This window comes from Serinus canaria, chromosome 9 (assembly GCF_022539315.1).
Source record: "Serinus canaria isolate serCan28SL12 chromosome 9, serCan2020, whole genome shotgun sequence".
Lineage (NCBI taxonomy): Eukaryota > Metazoa > Chordata > Aves > Passeriformes > Fringillidae > Serinus > Serinus canaria.
Genome location: NC_066323.1, coordinates 8,494,626 through 8,512,509, shown reverse-complemented (window position 1 = coordinate 8,512,509; position 17,884 = coordinate 8,494,626). Strand labels below are relative to the sequence as shown.

At 52.7% G+C, this 17,884-nt stretch overlaps 1 protein-coding gene across 2 annotated transcripts in view; it reads left to right on the top strand.

The window, feature by feature from the left end:
* The window catches only part of DVL3 (dishevelled segment polarity protein 3), a 33,639-nt gene extending 16,241 nt beyond the window's left edge, over window positions 1–17,398 (top strand). The window contains exons 2-16 of one of the 2 annotated variants that reach the window (XM_030227172.2): window positions 5,281–5,350; window positions 8,653–8,774; window positions 9,167–9,273; window positions 9,850–9,985; window positions 10,249–10,342; window positions 10,719–10,788; window positions 11,081–11,220; window positions 11,418–11,494; window positions 11,976–12,043; window positions 12,403–12,453; window positions 12,575–12,724; window positions 13,470–13,601; window positions 13,828–13,995; window positions 14,605–14,817; window positions 15,106–17,398. In XM_030227172.2, the coding sequence (XP_030083032.1) occupies window positions 5,281–5,350; window positions 8,653–8,774; window positions 9,167–9,273; window positions 9,850–9,985; window positions 10,249–10,342; window positions 10,719–10,788; window positions 11,081–11,220; window positions 11,418–11,494; window positions 11,976–12,043; window positions 12,403–12,453; window positions 12,575–12,724; window positions 13,470–13,601; window positions 13,828–13,995; window positions 14,605–14,817; window positions 15,106–15,530 (2,023 nt within the window). In that variant the 3' untranslated portion in view covers window positions 15,531–17,398. The remainder of the gene's footprint in view (window positions 1–5,280; window positions 5,351–8,652; window positions 8,775–9,166; window positions 9,274–9,849; window positions 9,986–10,248; window positions 10,343–10,718; window positions 10,789–11,080; window positions 11,221–11,417; window positions 11,495–11,975; window positions 12,044–12,402; window positions 12,454–12,574; window positions 12,725–13,469; window positions 13,602–13,827; window positions 13,996–14,604; window positions 14,818–15,105) is intronic. The other variant, XM_030227173.2, reaches the window with a different exon arrangement.
* Window positions 17,399–17,884: the final 486 nt, after the last annotated feature.

The following is a 17,884-nucleotide window of genomic DNA, read 5'->3' as shown; positions in this document are numbered from 1 at the left end:
CTCGCACTCTCCTGGGCATGCCTTGGGTTGCTTCCACATGAAAGGGTTTTTTCCTGACCACCATTCTTAGCCATGTTCTACGCAGCCCCCAGCAGGACATTGGAACATTCAAAACCTGACAGTAATCTCAAAGCAGTCCCTCTGAAATCAGCCTTAGGCAGATGTTTTCCCTGGGCTCTGGGAAAAGGAAAGGCTTGGTGAGAGCCAGAGAGCCTGAACTCCTTCTGAGTCTGTTCTTTCAGGAATCCCGGGCTCAGACCCCATCAGGTGGGGGCTGTTCCCATCACATTCAGAGGATGACTTTTCCTGCCAGCACATCCGCAGGACAGTTTCATCACATGGCTGCCTCCCATTCAAGCACGGAGCAGAAACGTGGCACTGCTCACAGCTCCCCCAGAGGCTGCTCGCTCGGTGGCTTCTGACGTGTGAACCTGCGGTCGTGTCTGTGCGAGAAGTGTGACTGGAAGAGTGGTGAGAGGTGGGAGGAGGAAGGCTGCAGCTAGGGCTGAGGCTGGAAAGGAATGGAGGAGGAAGGCTGCAGCTAGGGCTGAGGCTGGAAAGGAATGCAGGGCACGAATAGCTGGGATGGTGTGAGGGGTGACAGATGTGAGTAGCGCTGCAGAGATATTCCTGCTCGGCATGTGCCTGACTCCAGCACTATCAGTTTTTGCTCTGTAGAGTCTAAATATATAATCCATTGTGCTCTGGCATCTGGGTGATAAATAGTGATAAATAATGTAATGGCTGGAGAAGGAGGCAGAAAACTGCTCCGGGGTGGAGCTGACCCCTGGGATGTCTGGGGCAGCCGCAGGGTAATAAGATAGAGGAGGGACCAGTTCTCAGGACAGAGGGAGCTTGTTCTCCATCAGGCATTGCAGCTGAGGCTGAATGGGTGGGTCTTGGGGTTGGTTTCCTCTGTCCCCACTGAAAGTGGAATAGTTTACTTGTGCTGAGCAGTTGGTCACCTTGACCCAGCAAATATATCACCTTGTCCCTTCACTCACAGGCAGGGCTCTGTGTCCCTAAGCAGGCACTATGTAGCACTGAGAATTGGCTCTGCCTGAAGTTCTCTCTAGGAATTGGATGCAGTCCAGGCTGCTGGCGACAGTATGAATGGATGCTAGTGCAGCCAGGGCAGGGTGCATGTGTGTGCACTTGGAAGTGAGAAGATGACAACTTGCCTGCATTGGAAAGGGCTGGTGTGGGCATGAAAGAGGGTGGGTCCCAAGGGTTCTGCCTGTATTTGACATTCATCTGGGCTGTAGGGGCTTTGAGCAGAGGCTGGCTCAGAATATGCTGAAGAAGCGTTAAGCTATCAGGGTTTTAAATCCATCGTCACTGCTCCTTTCCTGCTTTTCCTGCTTCTCCATCTGTGCAAGAGGAATTAACACACATCCTGGGAATGGATTAGACTGCTCAAACCATGACCTCCTCATCTGTGCCTTCTGGGGAAGGGTAGCCTTTGTGCAGTCCATTTGCTGGCTCTCCAGTTTTGTCAGGGATTGTGAGTGCCAGCTGCCAGCAAAGGCCTGGTGCCATGCTGCCTTTCACCCTGTGGGACAGCCCTTTGCTGAGCGTGTGTGACACTGGTGTAACCAGTGGGGCTGGCACGGTGGAGCAGGCCTGCTCCCCAGGTCTAGGCTTCCAGCACTGTTCATTTGCCTTTTGCTAATGCCTTGTGAGTGTTGGCAGGCCTTGTGTCCTGTTTTTGGGGCCAGCTGGGACAGCTGTTGGCACACCAGGGAGCACTGCCAGAAGCCCAGAGCACCTCTTTCTCCAAGCCCCAGCGTGTTGCGACTTAATGGCACTGGGGCAATGGGTCACAGTTCCATGTCTCACCTTTGCATCCTCTTTGATTCCTTGTGAGTTGAGGACTAGCTTGGGGACCTTTCAGATTTGTTGTTAGGATTCCACTTCTGAGTAGTGTTGGATACTTATAATCTACTTAATACATAATTTCTCTTGGTTTCACATTCTTTACTTTTGTTATTTTTTCTTTTTTGTTGGACTTTCTCCCTACCCCCATAATTTATTCACTATCTAGTTACCTCATGTTTTAAGCATATGTGTCAAGCTACCTTAAATATAGGGTGGAAGGGGGAACATAGTATCACAAGCTAATTGTAATATATCTTTGTATTAAATAAGAGTGCTTAAAATGTTGTCATTGGATAGAAAAGGAAATGAGCTTGTTAAAGCCTATTTTGCTATTAGATTTATCAAAGATAGTAGTAATTGAATCTTCTGAATTTGCAAGTTGTTTTGATTGCTGATTCTGTGTGGAAAAAGTATTTAGGGGTCCAGTAATATTTAAAATAAGAAAAAGAAACTTTTTTTTTTCCCCTAGGAGTAAAAAAAATAAAAATAAAAGAAATCAATTTTCTTTGGAGAAAGAAAGTTAGTGCTTCTTTCACTGTGAAGGCTGATAATAATGTAGCTGTTTGTGTAATGCAGGGACGTGACATTATGGCACAACTATAAAGCTTGAAATGATGTTGAAATATTATGCATGTAATTAAAAAGCAACAGTGTCATTTAGTAGGCAGTGTGTTTAATGTATTTTGCTTTCATCTATTAGAAATCTCTGGCATAGTTTGGGATTCTTTCAGATCATTATAAAGAGGCTTAAATTATGTATTTCTTTAGAAATAAGCAAACTGGTGGAAATATGTCTGCTGGAAATGGAGTACAGCAGGAGTAGCCTGGGAGGTTGCTGGAGTGTGTGGAAGAACTTTCTGATACAGCAGGCGAGGGAGCCAGCTGGGGAGGGCACGCACTGGAGAGAAGAACTGGGGGGTGATCTGATGGCTGGAGGCTGCCTTGTGCACACCAGCCACAACATGATGAGAGTTTTTGATTCTCAGAGGAGTAAGGAAGAGGATGAGCAGAACTACCACCTTGGACTTGCAGAAGGCAGAGTTTGGCCTGATTAGGGACTTGGTTGACAGAGTCCCTTGAGAGGCAGTCCTGAAGGGCAAAAGAGCCCAAGAAGACTAATATTCTTCAGGAAGGAAATCTAAAAGATGCAGGAGCAGGCCGTCCCTATGTGCTTGAAACACAAGCCAGTGGGGAAGAAGAATGGCCTAGCTGAGCAGGGACTTTGGCTCAAACTCAGGAAAAAATATTTTATCTTTGGAAGAAGGGGGAGGCAACTCAGGAGTGCTATGAGGATGTTGTGAGGTTAGGCAGGAAGAGCTAGAAGGGCCAAAGCCCAACTGTAACTTACCTGGCTACTCCTGTTAAAGACAATTAAAATGTTTTTACAAATAATGTCAGCAACAGAAGGAGGGCTAAGGAGAATGTCCATCCTTCATTGGATGTGGGGGGAAACGGTGACAAAGGGTTAGGAAATGGCTGGGGTACTTAATGTCTTCTTTGCTTCAGTCTTTAATAGCAAGATCAGCTGTTCTCAGGGTGCCCAGACCTCTGAGCTGGGAGACACGGACAGGGAGCAGAAGGAAGCCCATGTAATCCAAGAGGAAATGGTCAGCAACCTGCTTAAACACGCAAAAGTCTATAGGGTCGGATGGGATCCACCAAGGATAGTGAGGAAGCTGGTGGAAGTGCTGACTGAGTCACTCTGTCATTTACCAGCAGTCCTGGTCAACCAGGGAGGTCCCAGGTGAGTGGAAGTCAGCAAATGTGATGCCCATCTACAAGGAGGGCCAGAAAGAGAATCCAAGGGAATTACATGCCTGTTGGCCTGACCTCAGTGCCAGGGAAGGTCATGGGGCAGATTATCTTGAGTGCCATCATGGGGCACGTACAGAACAGCCAGGCAATCAGACCCAGCTGGCATGGGTTTTGGTAAGGCAGGTCCTGCTGGACCAGCCTGATCTCCTGTGTCAGTGTGGCACAGTTAGTGGATGAAGGAAAGGCTGTGGTTGTTACCTACCTGGGCTTTAGTAAAGCCTTTGACACTATTTCCCCAGCATTCTCCAGGAGAAACTGGCCAGTCAGGGCTGTTCCCTATGTAGAAAACTGGCTGGGTGGGCTCAGGAGGGTGTCAGGAATGGAGCTACATCCATTGGCTGCTCACAGTGGTGTTCCCCAGGGCACAGTACTGGGGCCAGTCCTGTTTAATATCTTTATCAGTGATCTGGTCATGAGGATTGAGGGCACACTCAGTTCACAGATGACTAAGTTGGGTGGGAGTGTTGATGTGCTGGAGGGTAGGACAGCTCTGCAGAGAGATCTGGACAGTCTGGATTGATGGGCCAAGGCCAGTTGTATGAGGTTTGACAAAGCCAAGTGCTTGGTCCTGCACCTGGGTCACAACCCCACAGAGCTCTGCAGGGTGGGGGAAGGCAACCTGGAAAGCTGCCTGGTGGGAAAGTAATTGGGGGTGGTGGTTGACAGTGGCTGAACATGAGGCAGCTTGTGCTCAGGTGGCCAGGAGAGTCAATGGCATTTTGGGTTGTGTCAGCAGTAGTGTGCATAGCAGGACCAGGACAGGGACTGTCCCCTGTACTTGGGACTGGTGAGGTCATACCTTGAACCCTGTGTCCAGTTTTTGGGCCTCTCACAACAAGACAGACACTGAGGTGCTGGAGCCATGTCCAGAAAAGGACAACAGAACTGGGGCAGGGTCTGGAGCACGAGTCCTGTGTGGAGCAGCTGAAGGAGCTGGTGATGTTTAGTCTGGAGAAAAGGAGGCTCAGAGTGGACCTTATCACTCTCTACAATTCCCTGAAAGAAGGCTGTATCCAGGTGGGGATTGGTCTCTTCTCCCAAATAGGAAGCAACAGGACAGGAAATTGCCTCAAGTTGTACCAGGGGAGGTTTAGATTGGACATTAGGAACATTTCTTCACCAAAAGGGTCAAGCACTGAAACAGGCTGCCCAGGGGAGTGGTGGAGTCATCATCCCTGAAGGTATTTAAAAGTGGTGAAGATGTGGCATCTGGGGACATGGTTTGGTGGTGGCCTTGGCAGTGCTTGGGTAATGGTTGGACTTGATGATCTTAAAGATCTTTTCCAACTTTAACAATTCTATGATATGCACCTGAATTTTGGCTTTACTGATTAAAATGTGATCTGGGAGATGAAACAGCTGTATGCACATAGAAAGGCTATTCTGTCTTTGGCTCCTCTTCAGGCTGCCGGTCATGGCTGTGGGCATAGCAACCTGTGGCCTAGCAGCAGGAGAGAGCTGCCAGTCCTCTCCTGCTCCATCCCCAAGCCTGGGCTGCCTGGTGTTGTATGCAAATACCCATCTGGGAGTCTCCTTTTCCTTTGAAGTCCTGAACCCAGCTCTGACTGCCTCCTCTCCCCTCTGCAGGGTGGTGAAAGAAGAGATCTCGGATGACAATGCCAAGCTTCCCTGCTTCAACGGCCGGGTGGTGTCGTGGGTAAGAAAGCCCCTTGCTTCGGTGTGTCTCAGCCTGTTTGTGCCCTCTGAAAAACAACATTTGGATGTGGAGTGCCAAGTAAGGCACAGGGGCTGCTCAGTTGGTGTGCTGGCTGCTCACAAAGCTGATGAGCTGGATCCCCACACTCCAGCCCCCCTTCAGCTGGAGAGGGGGCTCTCTGCCAGGGAAGATGTGGGATATCTCTATGAAGAGCTCATGGTGACTGATGCCTGGCAGAGATCATGGTCGTGGCCTGTCCACAGCGTAACCCCTGTGCCCCTATGGCAGGGTCAGCTTCCCAAGGAAAGTCCCACTCCAATGACTGGTACAAAGGGCTTGTGTGACTTTAGTGCTGGTGAAGCGGACTGGATTTGACTGCCCTGAAGACTAAAGGTACTGCCTGGGCAGCTGCAGGACAAGCTTTTCCCTCAGTACTGTGCCATGCACACGCTCTGCTCCCTGCTCGCATGCTTCCCTCTGTCCCCATGGGGACTCTCTGTTAGTGGGGGGAGAGTCTCCACAACACATCATCCAGTTTTCCCTCTGCTGAGCTGCAGTTTGTGCTGATGAGGGTGTGTGGGTCTACACCAAGACTCAAGTGCCTTTTTCTAGAGGCCTCTGAACAATAAAAATCCTCAGTAAATCAAGCCAGGTCACACCTAATTCTGCTTCTATCCCTGCACCAAACAGTGATGGGGCAGGCAGGTACCCCCCTGCCGACACAGTTGCTGCTGGGATTCCAGCCAGGGGCACAGGGTGCAGGCTGGAGCAGGGAGGAAAGGCTGTGCTGGGCTCCCGCACAAAGAGCCGGGGCGGACGCCTGCCGTCCTCCCTCTAGCGGTTATCCAGGCCCTTCGGAAATCAGCTGTGTCCCGCTCTTGGCCACCACACATTCCTCTGCATCCATCCCGCTGCTGCTGCATCTGCCCCAAGATGTCCCACCACCCCACTCCTTCCAGCTGCTCTTTGCTTTCACCTGCCCTATGGGGTGTCCCAGAGTCTCTAAATCCATTCCAGTGCTCCTTTTTTATCTGGTGTGCTTTTCCTTGTGATCCATGTGTCCATGTAGCTGCTGGCTTTCCTTGCAGGAGCTCTTTGGTTGTTCAGTGTGTGAGTGGCACAGATCTGGTGTGCGTCTGTCTGGTGTGACCACCGTGCTGCTGCACTGCTGGGCTGGATCCTTACAGGGAACTTGTGCCCAGAGTGAGCATCACTACCAGGTCTTATGCATGAAGGGTAATGGCCTTTGTGCACCTGATGATCCCTTTTTCTATCTCTTCTGAGAGTCTCCTAGTCCATGGGTAGTTTGGGGGCTGAGAGGAGGGCACTTGCTTTGCTGCTTCTGACAGACAGGCTGGGATGATGCTATTTTAGGAACTCAGTACTAATTTTAGCAACAGGGAAAGACAGGGGCTTGAATCCAAGTGAGTATTTCCTGACAGTGTAAGAGGCAGGAAAAGTGCAGGATCGTTATCAAAACCTTCCTGGGAGGAAATCCCAGCCTTGGGAGTGTTAGAGGAAGATAGCATCAATCCTGCCTGCTTGGGAACACCACTCTCTTCTTCACTGCTGTTTGACAGCTGCCTGTGGCTGGTTCCCTCTGTCCAGATCTATTTCCTTGATGTTGCCTTGAGATTTTCAAGCATAAAGTGTTATAAGACTTTTCCCTAGGCAATGCTGGCCACTTTCAGTATCTTTTCTACCCTGTGCTCCCGGGCAGTGGCTACCAGAAAAGGGATGTGGCCCTTAGGGAGGGGGATCTATCCTGGGAAGACAAGTCACCAGGAAGGTGCCAGGAGCAGAGCCAGGCGTGTGCCTGGGGCTTGCTGGAGGGAGAGAAGCTGACCTGAGATGAGCTGGTTAGACAGTTGTGAGAGCAGGAGCCGTTGGGCTTGTCCTGGGGCTTGTGGGACGGGCTCTGCAGCTTTTGACACCTGAGGCTGCTCTCTGCCCTGTGTGCTGCCTTGGCTCCAGCTTTTTCAAGGCTGCCCTGTCTTGCTTGCCCCAGCTACATCCCTGTCTTTGTTTCCAATATCTCTGGCAGTAGACCTCTCGTCTGCTATGCTAATGATGATCTGTGGGGTTCATACCCCCATTATGAGGGTTTCTCCAGTTCCTGAAGGTGGGCAGGGCACAGCTCTTTCATCAGTGATGCTGGAAGCACTCAAGACGGGCTGTGCTTCTATCATCCGAGTTGGGATCTGCTCTTGGCTCCATGCAGATGTGGTTCCCTCACCAGCAAGCAGTAGTGCTGCCTCTGAGTTTATACTGGGTATTATGGTTTGGACAGCAGCTATCAGCTTTTTTCCAGCCTATGTTTCATATTTTGTCTGTCCTGATCACAATGGGTATCCCTCACCTCTGTTAAATCCTTTCTGGGCCCTGACACCTCTGCTCTGGAGGTCCTGAATGCTTCTGTCAAGGAAGAGGCTTTTTGTTGCTTTCTTGCTTCACCCTATTGGGATTAGCCCAGTTCATTACAGCTTGAAAGTAAGGGAGAGTGCAAATCTGGACAGGGAGCAATACTGGGGAGCACCTCATTTGGGCTGTCCTCTGTTTCATTCCACTGGTGAGCCCATGGCCCCTGGGAGTCTACAGGGTTTGTTGGTGTGCCTGGGCTGCCCCACAGCATGGCTGGCATAAAGAGTCTCTAGGGTTTAACCCTTTCTTGAGTTTCTGCACTGGATGCAGTCCACTGAGCATCCCAGAGATTGGCTGAAGGTTGTGCTCAAGCCAATAAGGTGAGCACAGCATGAAAGTTTGTGAAGTACACATGGAAGCTAGAAAGAGCCTGTTTCAAGAGTCTGTTTCAAAGCCAGCCTTGGCCCTGAGCTCTGTTACCCCCAGCTTCTGAGGGTTGTGAAGGTGAAAGTCCTTCTGGGTCCCACAGCTTGAAGGCAGAAGTGTAGAGGCTGCTAGAGCTGAGGAAAGAAATGACTTGTAACTGCCTTTCCCAGTGTGAGAACTGGGGGAATCCGGTCCCTGCTGCAGGATGTGTGCTGAAGGTTACCTGAGTGTGTGGTGTGGGTGTGCAGGTGATGTCAGAGTGTCCAAGCACAGCTGTCACCCACCCGGGCTTCACTGCTGGGTCAGGAGTTCCTGAGCCGCAAATAGCCAGTGTCTGGGAAGGCCTTGGGGGGAAATGTTGCTACGTGCTTGGCCTGTTCCGTACCTGCTCCTGGGCATCTGCTGTGGTCGACTGCCAGAAATGAGATCCTGGGCCAGGCAGGCTTTTGGCCAGCTCCTTTGGCCACTCTTGTAAATGTTTTCTCAGCTTCCTTTTCTGTCTCTCATCCCTCCAGCTGGTGTCTGCAGAGGGTTCTCATTCAGATGCTGGCTCGGTCTGTGCTGATAACCAGACAGAGCTGCCGCCCTCCATGGAGCGCACAGGAGGAATTGGAGACTCCAGACCCCCCTCTTTCCAGTAAGTTACATGGACATCTGTTCTGGTTTCCAAGGGCCACATGGTGCATTTGCTGTAATCCAGACCAGTATCCCAGACCAGGCTGGGACACTCTTACCCAAATTGCCAGGGATGACAGCCAGCAAGAGGGGAGGAAAGTAGGGCTGGGAGCTGATTTGAAGTGGAGCTGCATTATTCAACAAACAAGGGCATGCTGAAAATAATGCGGGGAAAGAGCCAGCACAGCATCCCCAGTCCTTTGACCTGCACTCGTAATGTGCTGTGGTTGTTCCCTTCCCTCAAGAAGGAGACAGCTGATGGCTGGAACCTTGTGTTGGTCATGACAGAGGTAGAGAGAGCCTTGTCAAGTTGTTCCCTGTTGAACATATTTGTTTTCTTTTATCTCATCACAGCCCTAACACTGGGGGGAGTCGAGAAAACTTGGACAATGAGACAGAGACAGACTCGGTGGTGTCATCACAGAGGGAACGACCTCGTCGGACTGATGGGCCTGAGCATGGTGAGTGTTGGTAACATGGTGAGAGCTCTGCAAGGGCATGGCTGGGGCATGGTGGCAGCACCAGCTCCAGACTTGGGGCAGCTTTCTCTCCTCTGCAGAACTTTTCCAGCTTAAAAGGGCTAATTCTGTAGCTTTTAGAAGGGCCATAGCCTCATGTTGGAGGTAAGAGCTAACGCCTGTGTTACATCAGAGCTTGGTGATTAACCCTTTGGGGTCAAGGGAGATATTTCCTGTAGAAGCCCTAAGAGCAGGAGACACTTGTGCCTCTGTCTTCTTAGCTGAGAAGCAGAGTGAGCTTGAGCCTTGCCACTTGTGCTGCTTCTTGCTCTACCAAGGAAACAGCGGCAAGTCTTCCACAAGTTTAGCAGCATTGTTCCTACTGAGTCATCAGCCTCTTCCCATCCTAGTGATAAAAGAGGTATCCCATAGGAGATGGATCTGATCCCAGGGAAGACTAGGAGTTACTTGGCACTAGATGGGATTGACTGATGGCCAGATTTGTTCTGAGGAGGTTGCCATGAGCCCTCCATAGGGGAAGGGTTTCTCTCAAGCCCACTGACTCTTGTCTTTACACAGCACCCAGGGTGAATGGGACGGTGAAGGGAGAGCGGCGCCGAGACCTGGGTGGGTACGAGAGCTCCTCCACACTCATGAGCAGTGAGCTGGAGACCACCAGCTTCTTCGATTCAGATGAAGATGACTCCACCAGCAGGTAGGAGAGCTTGGGTCTTGGAGAAACACTAATTTCCTCCTGACTCTCAGAACAGAGAGATGCCTTTGCAGGGCACACTAGTCCTGGGCTCAGACCTGCTTCTGTCTCACTCAGCAGACCCCTTTGCCATTGTCTGTCACCCATGTGCATGTTCTCCCCTCTGCCCCTGCAATCCTCTATTCCCTCTGCCATTTCCACAGCTCTCTTGCTGCCAGAGCCACCACTATGGCAGCAGAAGAGCTGATTCTTGCTTTGACCTGCAGGTTTAGCAGTTCAACAGAGCAAAGCAGTGCTTCCCGTCTAATGAGGAGACACAAGCGACGCCGGAGGAAACAGAAGGCTCCACGCATTGAACGGGTACCCAGGGAGGGGCTGGATATCCTGGGGAGGGCAGTGCAGGTCAGGGTGGGCTCACAGGGATTCAGCTGGTTTTGCTGTGGGCATGGCTTTGGACAAGTGTTCAAATGCTGAGACTTCAAAAAGTGCTGTGAACCTTTTCCAAGTCAATGTAGCCTCAAGAGCTGGGACCACAGGCCTTGTCTCAGCTGTAGAGAGGTCACAAGGACCGTAGCTGTTCTCTGGCTCTGCAAAGCTCCCAGCATAAAACTGGAGTTGTGGGGGGTGGCTGTGGTGCCACAAGGAGGCGCAGGAAGGAAAGGACAAGTGGAGGAAACTAGGGCTGGGAATGTTACTGAGGCACAGGAGAACATCTTATGTTTTGCTTACGTTGCAGTCCTCATCCTTCAGCAGCATCACAGACTCCACCATGTCTCTGAACATCATCACAGTCACACTGAATATGGGTGAGTGGGAGATGTGCATGGAGCCTGCAGTCCTTCCAGGGCGAGATTGGGTCATGGAGAGGGAACTGGGGAGGGGGCAAAGAGAATACATGGGGGAGGAGTGAAAAGATGGATTCTGTAGGAGATTGGCTTCTATTGTAGAAATTGTCTCTCAAGACTTTGTGTGTTTCAGGACATCTCTCTGGGACAGGGGTGCAAATCACCACCATTAGGATGTGGTTTTACTGAGGTTAGGTCTGCTTGTGCTTGATGCTTTGGGGTGACTTACTTCTTTCTCTTTCCATCCCTGCAGAGAAATACAACTTTCTGGGCATTTCTATTGTGGGACAGAGCAATGAGCGTGGGGATGGAGGCATTTATATTGGCTCTATCATGAAGGGAGGCGCTGTGGCAGCTGATGGCAGGATTGAGCCAGGAGACATGCTCTTGCAGGTACTTCACACCCACATATCTCCATCTTTGGGCCTGGGACAGCAGTAAGAAAAGACCCAGAAGCCTCCCTGAGAAGTTTGGCAGGCTAAACCCAGGAAGTCATGCTTGGAAGAGGGAAGCTGAGTCACTGCTGAGCTGAGTGGGGAGCTCAGCCTCTGGTCATATCTCTGGGACTCACCTCTTTGTGTTGTTTGTAGGTAAATGACATCAACTTTGAGAACATGAGCAATGATGATGCTGTGCGGGTGCTGAGGGAGATCGTGCACAAGCCGGGGTGAGTACTTGGGTTGTTCCTTCCATGCAGGGACATCTGCCCAGTTTGTGCTTGGAGTGTGTGAGTTGTATCTTCCGGCCACCTCTGCCAGTGCCTCTGTAGAAGCTCAGAACTTCGGGGATTGGTTTTGTTTTGATTCCTGGGTTTTTATGTCCGGTGCAAGAATTGCAGTCTGTGCCCTTTTTTTTTGTGGGGATGCCGTGCTGCTGCTTATTGCAGGTCAATTGGACTAGATGACCTTTAAAGATCCCTTCCAAAACAAATTTTGCTGTGATTCACTGATTCTATTTGGGTCATCAGCAACCCTCAACAGGGTCACATCATTTTGTTCATGTCACTAGGGAAACCCATAGCTGGAGGAGAACAAAGTCACTATACTAGCAGCTTCTCCCTGTCTCCCAGGATGGCACACAGCATCCACTCATCATGCAGGGGTTTGTGTTTCTCTGCTCTGGTTCTAACTCTCACCTTTTTGTTGCAGGCCCATTACCCTGACAGTGGCCAAGTGCTGGGACCCCAGTCCGCGGGGCTGCTTCTCATTACCCAGGAGTAAGTGGATAGCTGACCCACCCTTAGCGCTGGTGCCAAGCTCATGTGAGAGCCCTGCCTTAAGCACTTACTTGGTTGTTGTCTTATTCCTCCCCTGTGTGTGTGACTCCATGGGGCACTGAATTGGGGTTTGATGGGGTTTCAGCTCTCCTTTTAGGAGGCTGTTAGGTCCTATTCCCAAACCAAAATGCCCATAAGCCCAGCCCGTCTTCCCACATCACGCTGGGGACGCGTTTCACTGGGGCAGGGAGGTCACTTGCTCGGGGCGCCAGAGGAAAGAGAAACCCCCCTAAAGCCATAGGGGGATCTCTCCCTCTGCACCTCTCCTGCTGACCCTCCCTCTCTTCTTTCTCTCCCAGTTGCTCCCCAGCGGATCTGGGCTGGGCCAGACTCTCCATGCTCCGATCCGGGTGAGTCCCGGCAAATACTGGGGATGGAATGGGCTGTGCTGCGTCCCTGTCCCTCCCCAGAGGTTGTTTTGATGAGCTGATAATTTCTTACAGCTACTGACTGACTCTTTTTTCATTGCAGGTGAGCCTATCCGGCCCATCGACCCGGCAGCCTGGGTGTCTCACACGGCAGCGATGACTGGCACCTACCCAGCGTACGGTATGAGTCCATCCATGAGCACAATCACTTCCACCAGCTCCTCCATCACCAGCTCCATCCCAGAGACTGAACGTAAGTCCTTGTGCCTCCGTGCTGCACCCGCTGCACGGCCTCCTCACCTTCACTATGCTGTCAAGGGAGCAATACATCTGCCTGGGGACAGCTGGGGTGGGCCTGATCTGCCTTGCCAAGGGAATGAGAGGGAGGCAGCTCTTGCTGGGCCGGCACTTTGGTCAGTGGGAGTTCTGCCTGGGAGAATTAACATGTTTTTAAGCCTTCTGTGTGAGGAGAGTAGAGGAGCCTGGCTGCAATCAGGAGCTGTGGCAGGTGTAGAGGAAAGGCTGAGACTAGTCAGGGGTTGGCTGCTGAGAATATGGAGCCAGATGGATTCAGCATGTCCCTGGAGCAATTGAGAGCTCCTCCCAGACAGCAGATAGAAGAGGTAGCTGAGAGCAAGGAGCCTTGTGGTGGGGCAGGGTCCTGCTGAGCACAGGCCTCTTGGTTGCTTTCTGAAGGTTTGGGATGATTTGGTATATAGAACCCTGAAGCAAGGGTCTGGAGAGCTTGGGTTGGGTGAGGCAACAAGCCAAGAGTTTAAATTTGTGACTCTTGCCTGGGCTTTGCCCAAGAGGAAACTGCTGACATGTGAAAGATAACATGGGAAGGCTGGAAGGGGGGTACCACAGCATGTACCCCGAGGCTCTCTGCAATGTATTGTTCACTGGCCCATTCCTCCCATGTGTGATGCTTCCCTGTGGCCCTCTTGTCTCTTCTGCTCTCTCTCACCTCTGCCTGCCTTCCTTCATCCACACCACAGGCCTCGATGACTTTCACCTGTCCATCCACAGTGACATGGCCACCATTGTCAAAGCCATGGCCTCACCAGAGTCAGGCCTCGAAGTGCGTGACCGCATGTGGCTGAAGATCACCATCCCCAATGCCTTCATTGGTAAGAGACTGTGCTTGCAGCAGAGGCAGGGACTGGGAAATGGGTGGCCGGTTTTCAGGCAGATGTCCAAGGGAGCATCTCTGTCACCATAAACAAACTGTTGACTAAGCAGGAGTTAGAAATTGAACCTTTTGACCCACTTTGTCTTTGCTCCAGTGTGTCTCACTGCCTCAAGGGTCACCGTCTTCCTCTCTCTTGCCAAATTTAACTGTGTATTTGGTGGCAGGTTCGGATGTGGTAGATTGGCTCTATCACCATGTGGAGGGCTTTACAGACCGCCGTGAGTCCCGCAAATATGCCAGCAACCTGCTGAAGGCTGGCTACATCCGACACACCGTGAACAAGATCACCTTCTCGGAGCAGTGCTATTACATCTTCGGAGATCTCTGTGGAAGTATGGCTCTTGGTGTGGGTGGGAGGGAGAGGATGGAGGGGTAGTGGTCCTGCAGAGCCCTGCTGACACCCTGGAGATACACCTGCAGCCATTGCCATCAGGCTGGGCGTCTTGTTCTACAGACTCTGTTAAGGGAATGATGAAGAATATCCCAGCTCCCTTGTCGTGCTGCTGAAGTAGTGAAGTTGGAAGCAGCATTGACAGTGTCACCTACTATGTGATCTTTTCTCCTGGACAGTCGTAGCAGAGTTTTAATCTTTACTGACTGTCTCCAGGCTCTGAATTTCAGTGCTGGCAAGGGGTTGGTGCTCGGGCAAGTGGGTTCTGCTCAGATAAGATGGGGGAAGGAATTGGCAGGGTGAGCTGTAGTTCTGATGTCCTTTCCCACCAAGCTGGTCTCTGTATTAGAATGGCAGCTTGGACTCCCACAGCCTGGCAGTTGTTCAGCCAGGAAGCCCAAATAGTGGCATTGACTAACAGAGAGAGTGCCAAATTCCTGTGTCTCTTTGCATATCCTGTCCTTGTCCATTAGCAAGAATGGACAGAAAGCTGCTTCACACATGGTTGTTTTTCTGCTTGGATTAACCCCTGTTCTCTGCTTTTTTGCAGACATGGCTAATCTGTCTCTTCATGATCATGATGGCTCCAGCGGTGCCTCTGATCAGGACACTTTGGCTCCGCTCCCCCACCCAGGAGCCGCACCCTGGCCTATGGCCTTCCCATATCAGTATCCACCACCTCATCCATACAACCCCCATCCCGGCTTCCCTGACCCAGGCTACAGCTACGGAGGGGGCAGTGCAGGCAGCCAGCACAGTGAAGGTGAGTGAAAAGGACTAAATATGACTCTAGGTGGGCAGATGTCCTGTTCAGTACAGGGCAGCAGCAGGAAAGGGCTGCTTAGGCAAGGCCCACTGTGGGGGATGCCAGGATAGAAGCCATCTCGCAAGGGTCGTGGAACTTGCTGCTGAAGGGAGATAGAGAGCACAGACTGTGCTGGGGCCTGGCTGTGCTGGAGCGTGCTGCAGTCCTCCCTTGGCTAGAGCAGATCCATCTGTTCTTCCTGACTTGTCCGAGCTGGCACCTAACCTTGCCTCACGTGCTTCGCAGGGAGCCGGAGCAGCGGTTCCAATCGCAGTGGCAGCGAGAGGAGGAAGGAGAGAGAGAAGACGGGGGAGTCGAAGTCAGGTGGCAGTGGGAGCGAGTCAGACCACACCACGAGGAGCAGCATGCGGCGCGAGCGTGCGGCCAGTGAGCGCTCGGTGCCAGCCAGCCAGCACAGCCAGCGCAGCCAGCACTCCCTGGCTCACAGCATCCGCAGCCATCACAGCCAGCAGTCGTACGGGCCGCCCGGCCTCCCCCCTCTCTTCAGCCCCCCCATGTTGCTGATGCCTCCACCACCGTCAGCCATGGGGCCCCCCGGGGCGCCGCCGGGCCGTGACCTGGCCTCTGTGCCCCCCGAACTGACAGCCAGTAGACAGTCCTTCCGAATGGCCATGGGCAACCCCAGTGAGTTCTTTGTGGATGTAATGTGAAGCGCCCGTCCCCTGTCTGTCTGCTGTCCCTCCTTCCCCCTTCTATCCCTGTCGTTTGTTTCCTAGGACCAGCCCTGGCTTCACCCCTTGTTTTTTTGGGTTTTTTTTTTGTTTGTTTGTTTGTTTCTTTTTTTTTTGGTCTTGATAACGAAAAGAAAAAAAGGGAAAAAAAATAATAAATGGAACTAAACCTTGATTCTAATCCCTCCTCGAGCAGGGTGGACAGGCCTGGCAGGCCTGCTGGGTGCTGTCAGCCCATCCTGCCCCCAGACTTGTGTATTTCTGATGGTAATTCCCTCCTGCCATCCTCTCTAACCCCATTAATCCGCATCCGTCCCAGCACCCTGTGCTGCTTGCCCGTGTGTCACTGCTGCCTCAGTCCTTTCACCCTAAACATCTCTTCTTTCTTTCACCCTTTTGTGTTTCTTCTATCAAGCAGCAAAGAATTACGGGGTGTTTGACTTTCTCTGAGCCTGCCGCCTGTGGGGGGGAGAGCTGGAGCATGGCGTGGCCCGACAGCAGGACACAGAGCTCCAGGGGCGCTGGGCACGCATGGCGCTGAAGATGGCTTCTTTCCTCCCCCTCGCGGAAGATGCCCTGCCCTTCCCACAGCCCTGAGAGGGGAGCAGGGACCAGCCTTACATATGTATTTTAAATCCCGTTGTAGTTGCCTTTTGGCTAATGCATGAATGTTCCAGGGCTTCAGTGCCTCCAGGGAGTGGAGAAATGCTGCCACTTCCCTCTTGCCTCCCTTCTCTTGCCCACATATTGGGCCAGGTCCAAGCCTGACACTGACCCATGGCAGGACCCTCCTTCACCTTGGCCAGGTCTCGGGGCTGGGGCTGTACCTCAGCCCAGAGAGGCAGCGATTGCCTGTGCACAGTCTCTTGCGTGACTCAGTGCCCTACACCTGCCCTGGGGTTCTTTGGGGAGAATTAAGGGCAGAGCTCTGCTCCTTTCATCCTGCTCTTTGCCCTCCTGCCTGCAATGTGCTGCTGCCTGTCCTGTTTGTAGGGGCTGTCCCGTGCCTGGGGCTGGCGGTGGCAGCTGTGGCCTTCTCACTCCTGCTGTCGCGCTGCTGCTCGGCTATGTGGTACCTTCAGGGGCCTGGACTACGATAGAAGGCAAGGGCGGGGCACAACTGGTTCAATTTCTTGCTTTGGAGAAACGTGGAGGTCCCCTTTATTTGCCCTCTGAAGGGCCTGAGTCTGTCTTCTCCTCTGCCCAGTGCTGCTGGCCTGGCTGCTGGGAGGGACTAACCTCTGGGACAACCCCACTCCCTCTAGTCTGTGAGCAAGGTGAGCTCTCCAGGGGTGAGACTTCAGCCTGAATCATGGCCTCTGGGCTCAGTGCCCACAGGTGTGCTGGGACAGTTGAGTCTGTTTGCTCCAGTGCTCCCTGCCTTTCCTCCTTCCACTTCTGGGTACGCAGAGACGTGCCTGGGGCTGGGGCAGCGGCAGCTCTTTCCCCATGCCCAGGGCCAAGCACGGTACAGTATGGACATGTTGACCCTGCCGCTGTTGGTGCTGGCGCCCCGGCGCCCTCTCCTCCTGCCACACCGTGGCTTTCTCCACAAGTTTTGCCTCCTTTGGTCTTTCTTGTGTTCACAGTTTTTATACGATGGAGTTGAATTGTATTTTGCTCCCTGGGAGTCTGCATTGCCCCTGCAGCCCCCCTGCCAGCTCTCACGCACCATCAGTTCATCTCCCTGACTCCCTAAAGCCTCTCCTTCCCTCAACCCGCTGGAGTCAGACTGTCCCCAGTAGCCTCCCTGGCCACTGCACACCCCTTGCCCTGCCCTACCCACTGGGTTTTATAAAAACAACACCAATCTTCTTGTTTTTATTTATAAACATAGTTTTATTGGACTCCTGCCTCCTGTCGTTCGTTTATTCTTTTTCCCCCAGCCTCCTCCATCCTCCTGCCTTTTGCTCTACAGCGAGATCCCAGCAGGATGCAGGCGCCCGGTCTCAGTGTGCCGGCTGTCATTTCCCGGGATGCCGAGGGCCGCTGCGGGTTGAGTTTCTCCGGAGCAGGGCCTGGGCGGGAGCTCTCGGGGTTCCCTGGGTCCCAGCGGCAGCACTGCGGGGAGAACCACGGGCCAGTCCGAGCGCGGGCGCTAGCCCCTGGCGCCGCAGTGCGGGGTGGGGGAACGGAGATGCCTGGGAGCGAGGCCAGCGGGAGCTAGCAGCCCTCTGGAAGGGCGCAGCGACCTCAGGTCTTTGCCGGGCGAGCGCGGCCTCCTGCCCGGGCGCACCCCCGGCCCAGCCCCTCGCTGAGCGCAGCTGCCGTGCTGTCCCCGCCCAGCCATAGCCTACACTTCCCAGTACGCCCTGCGCGGAATAGTAATTCCC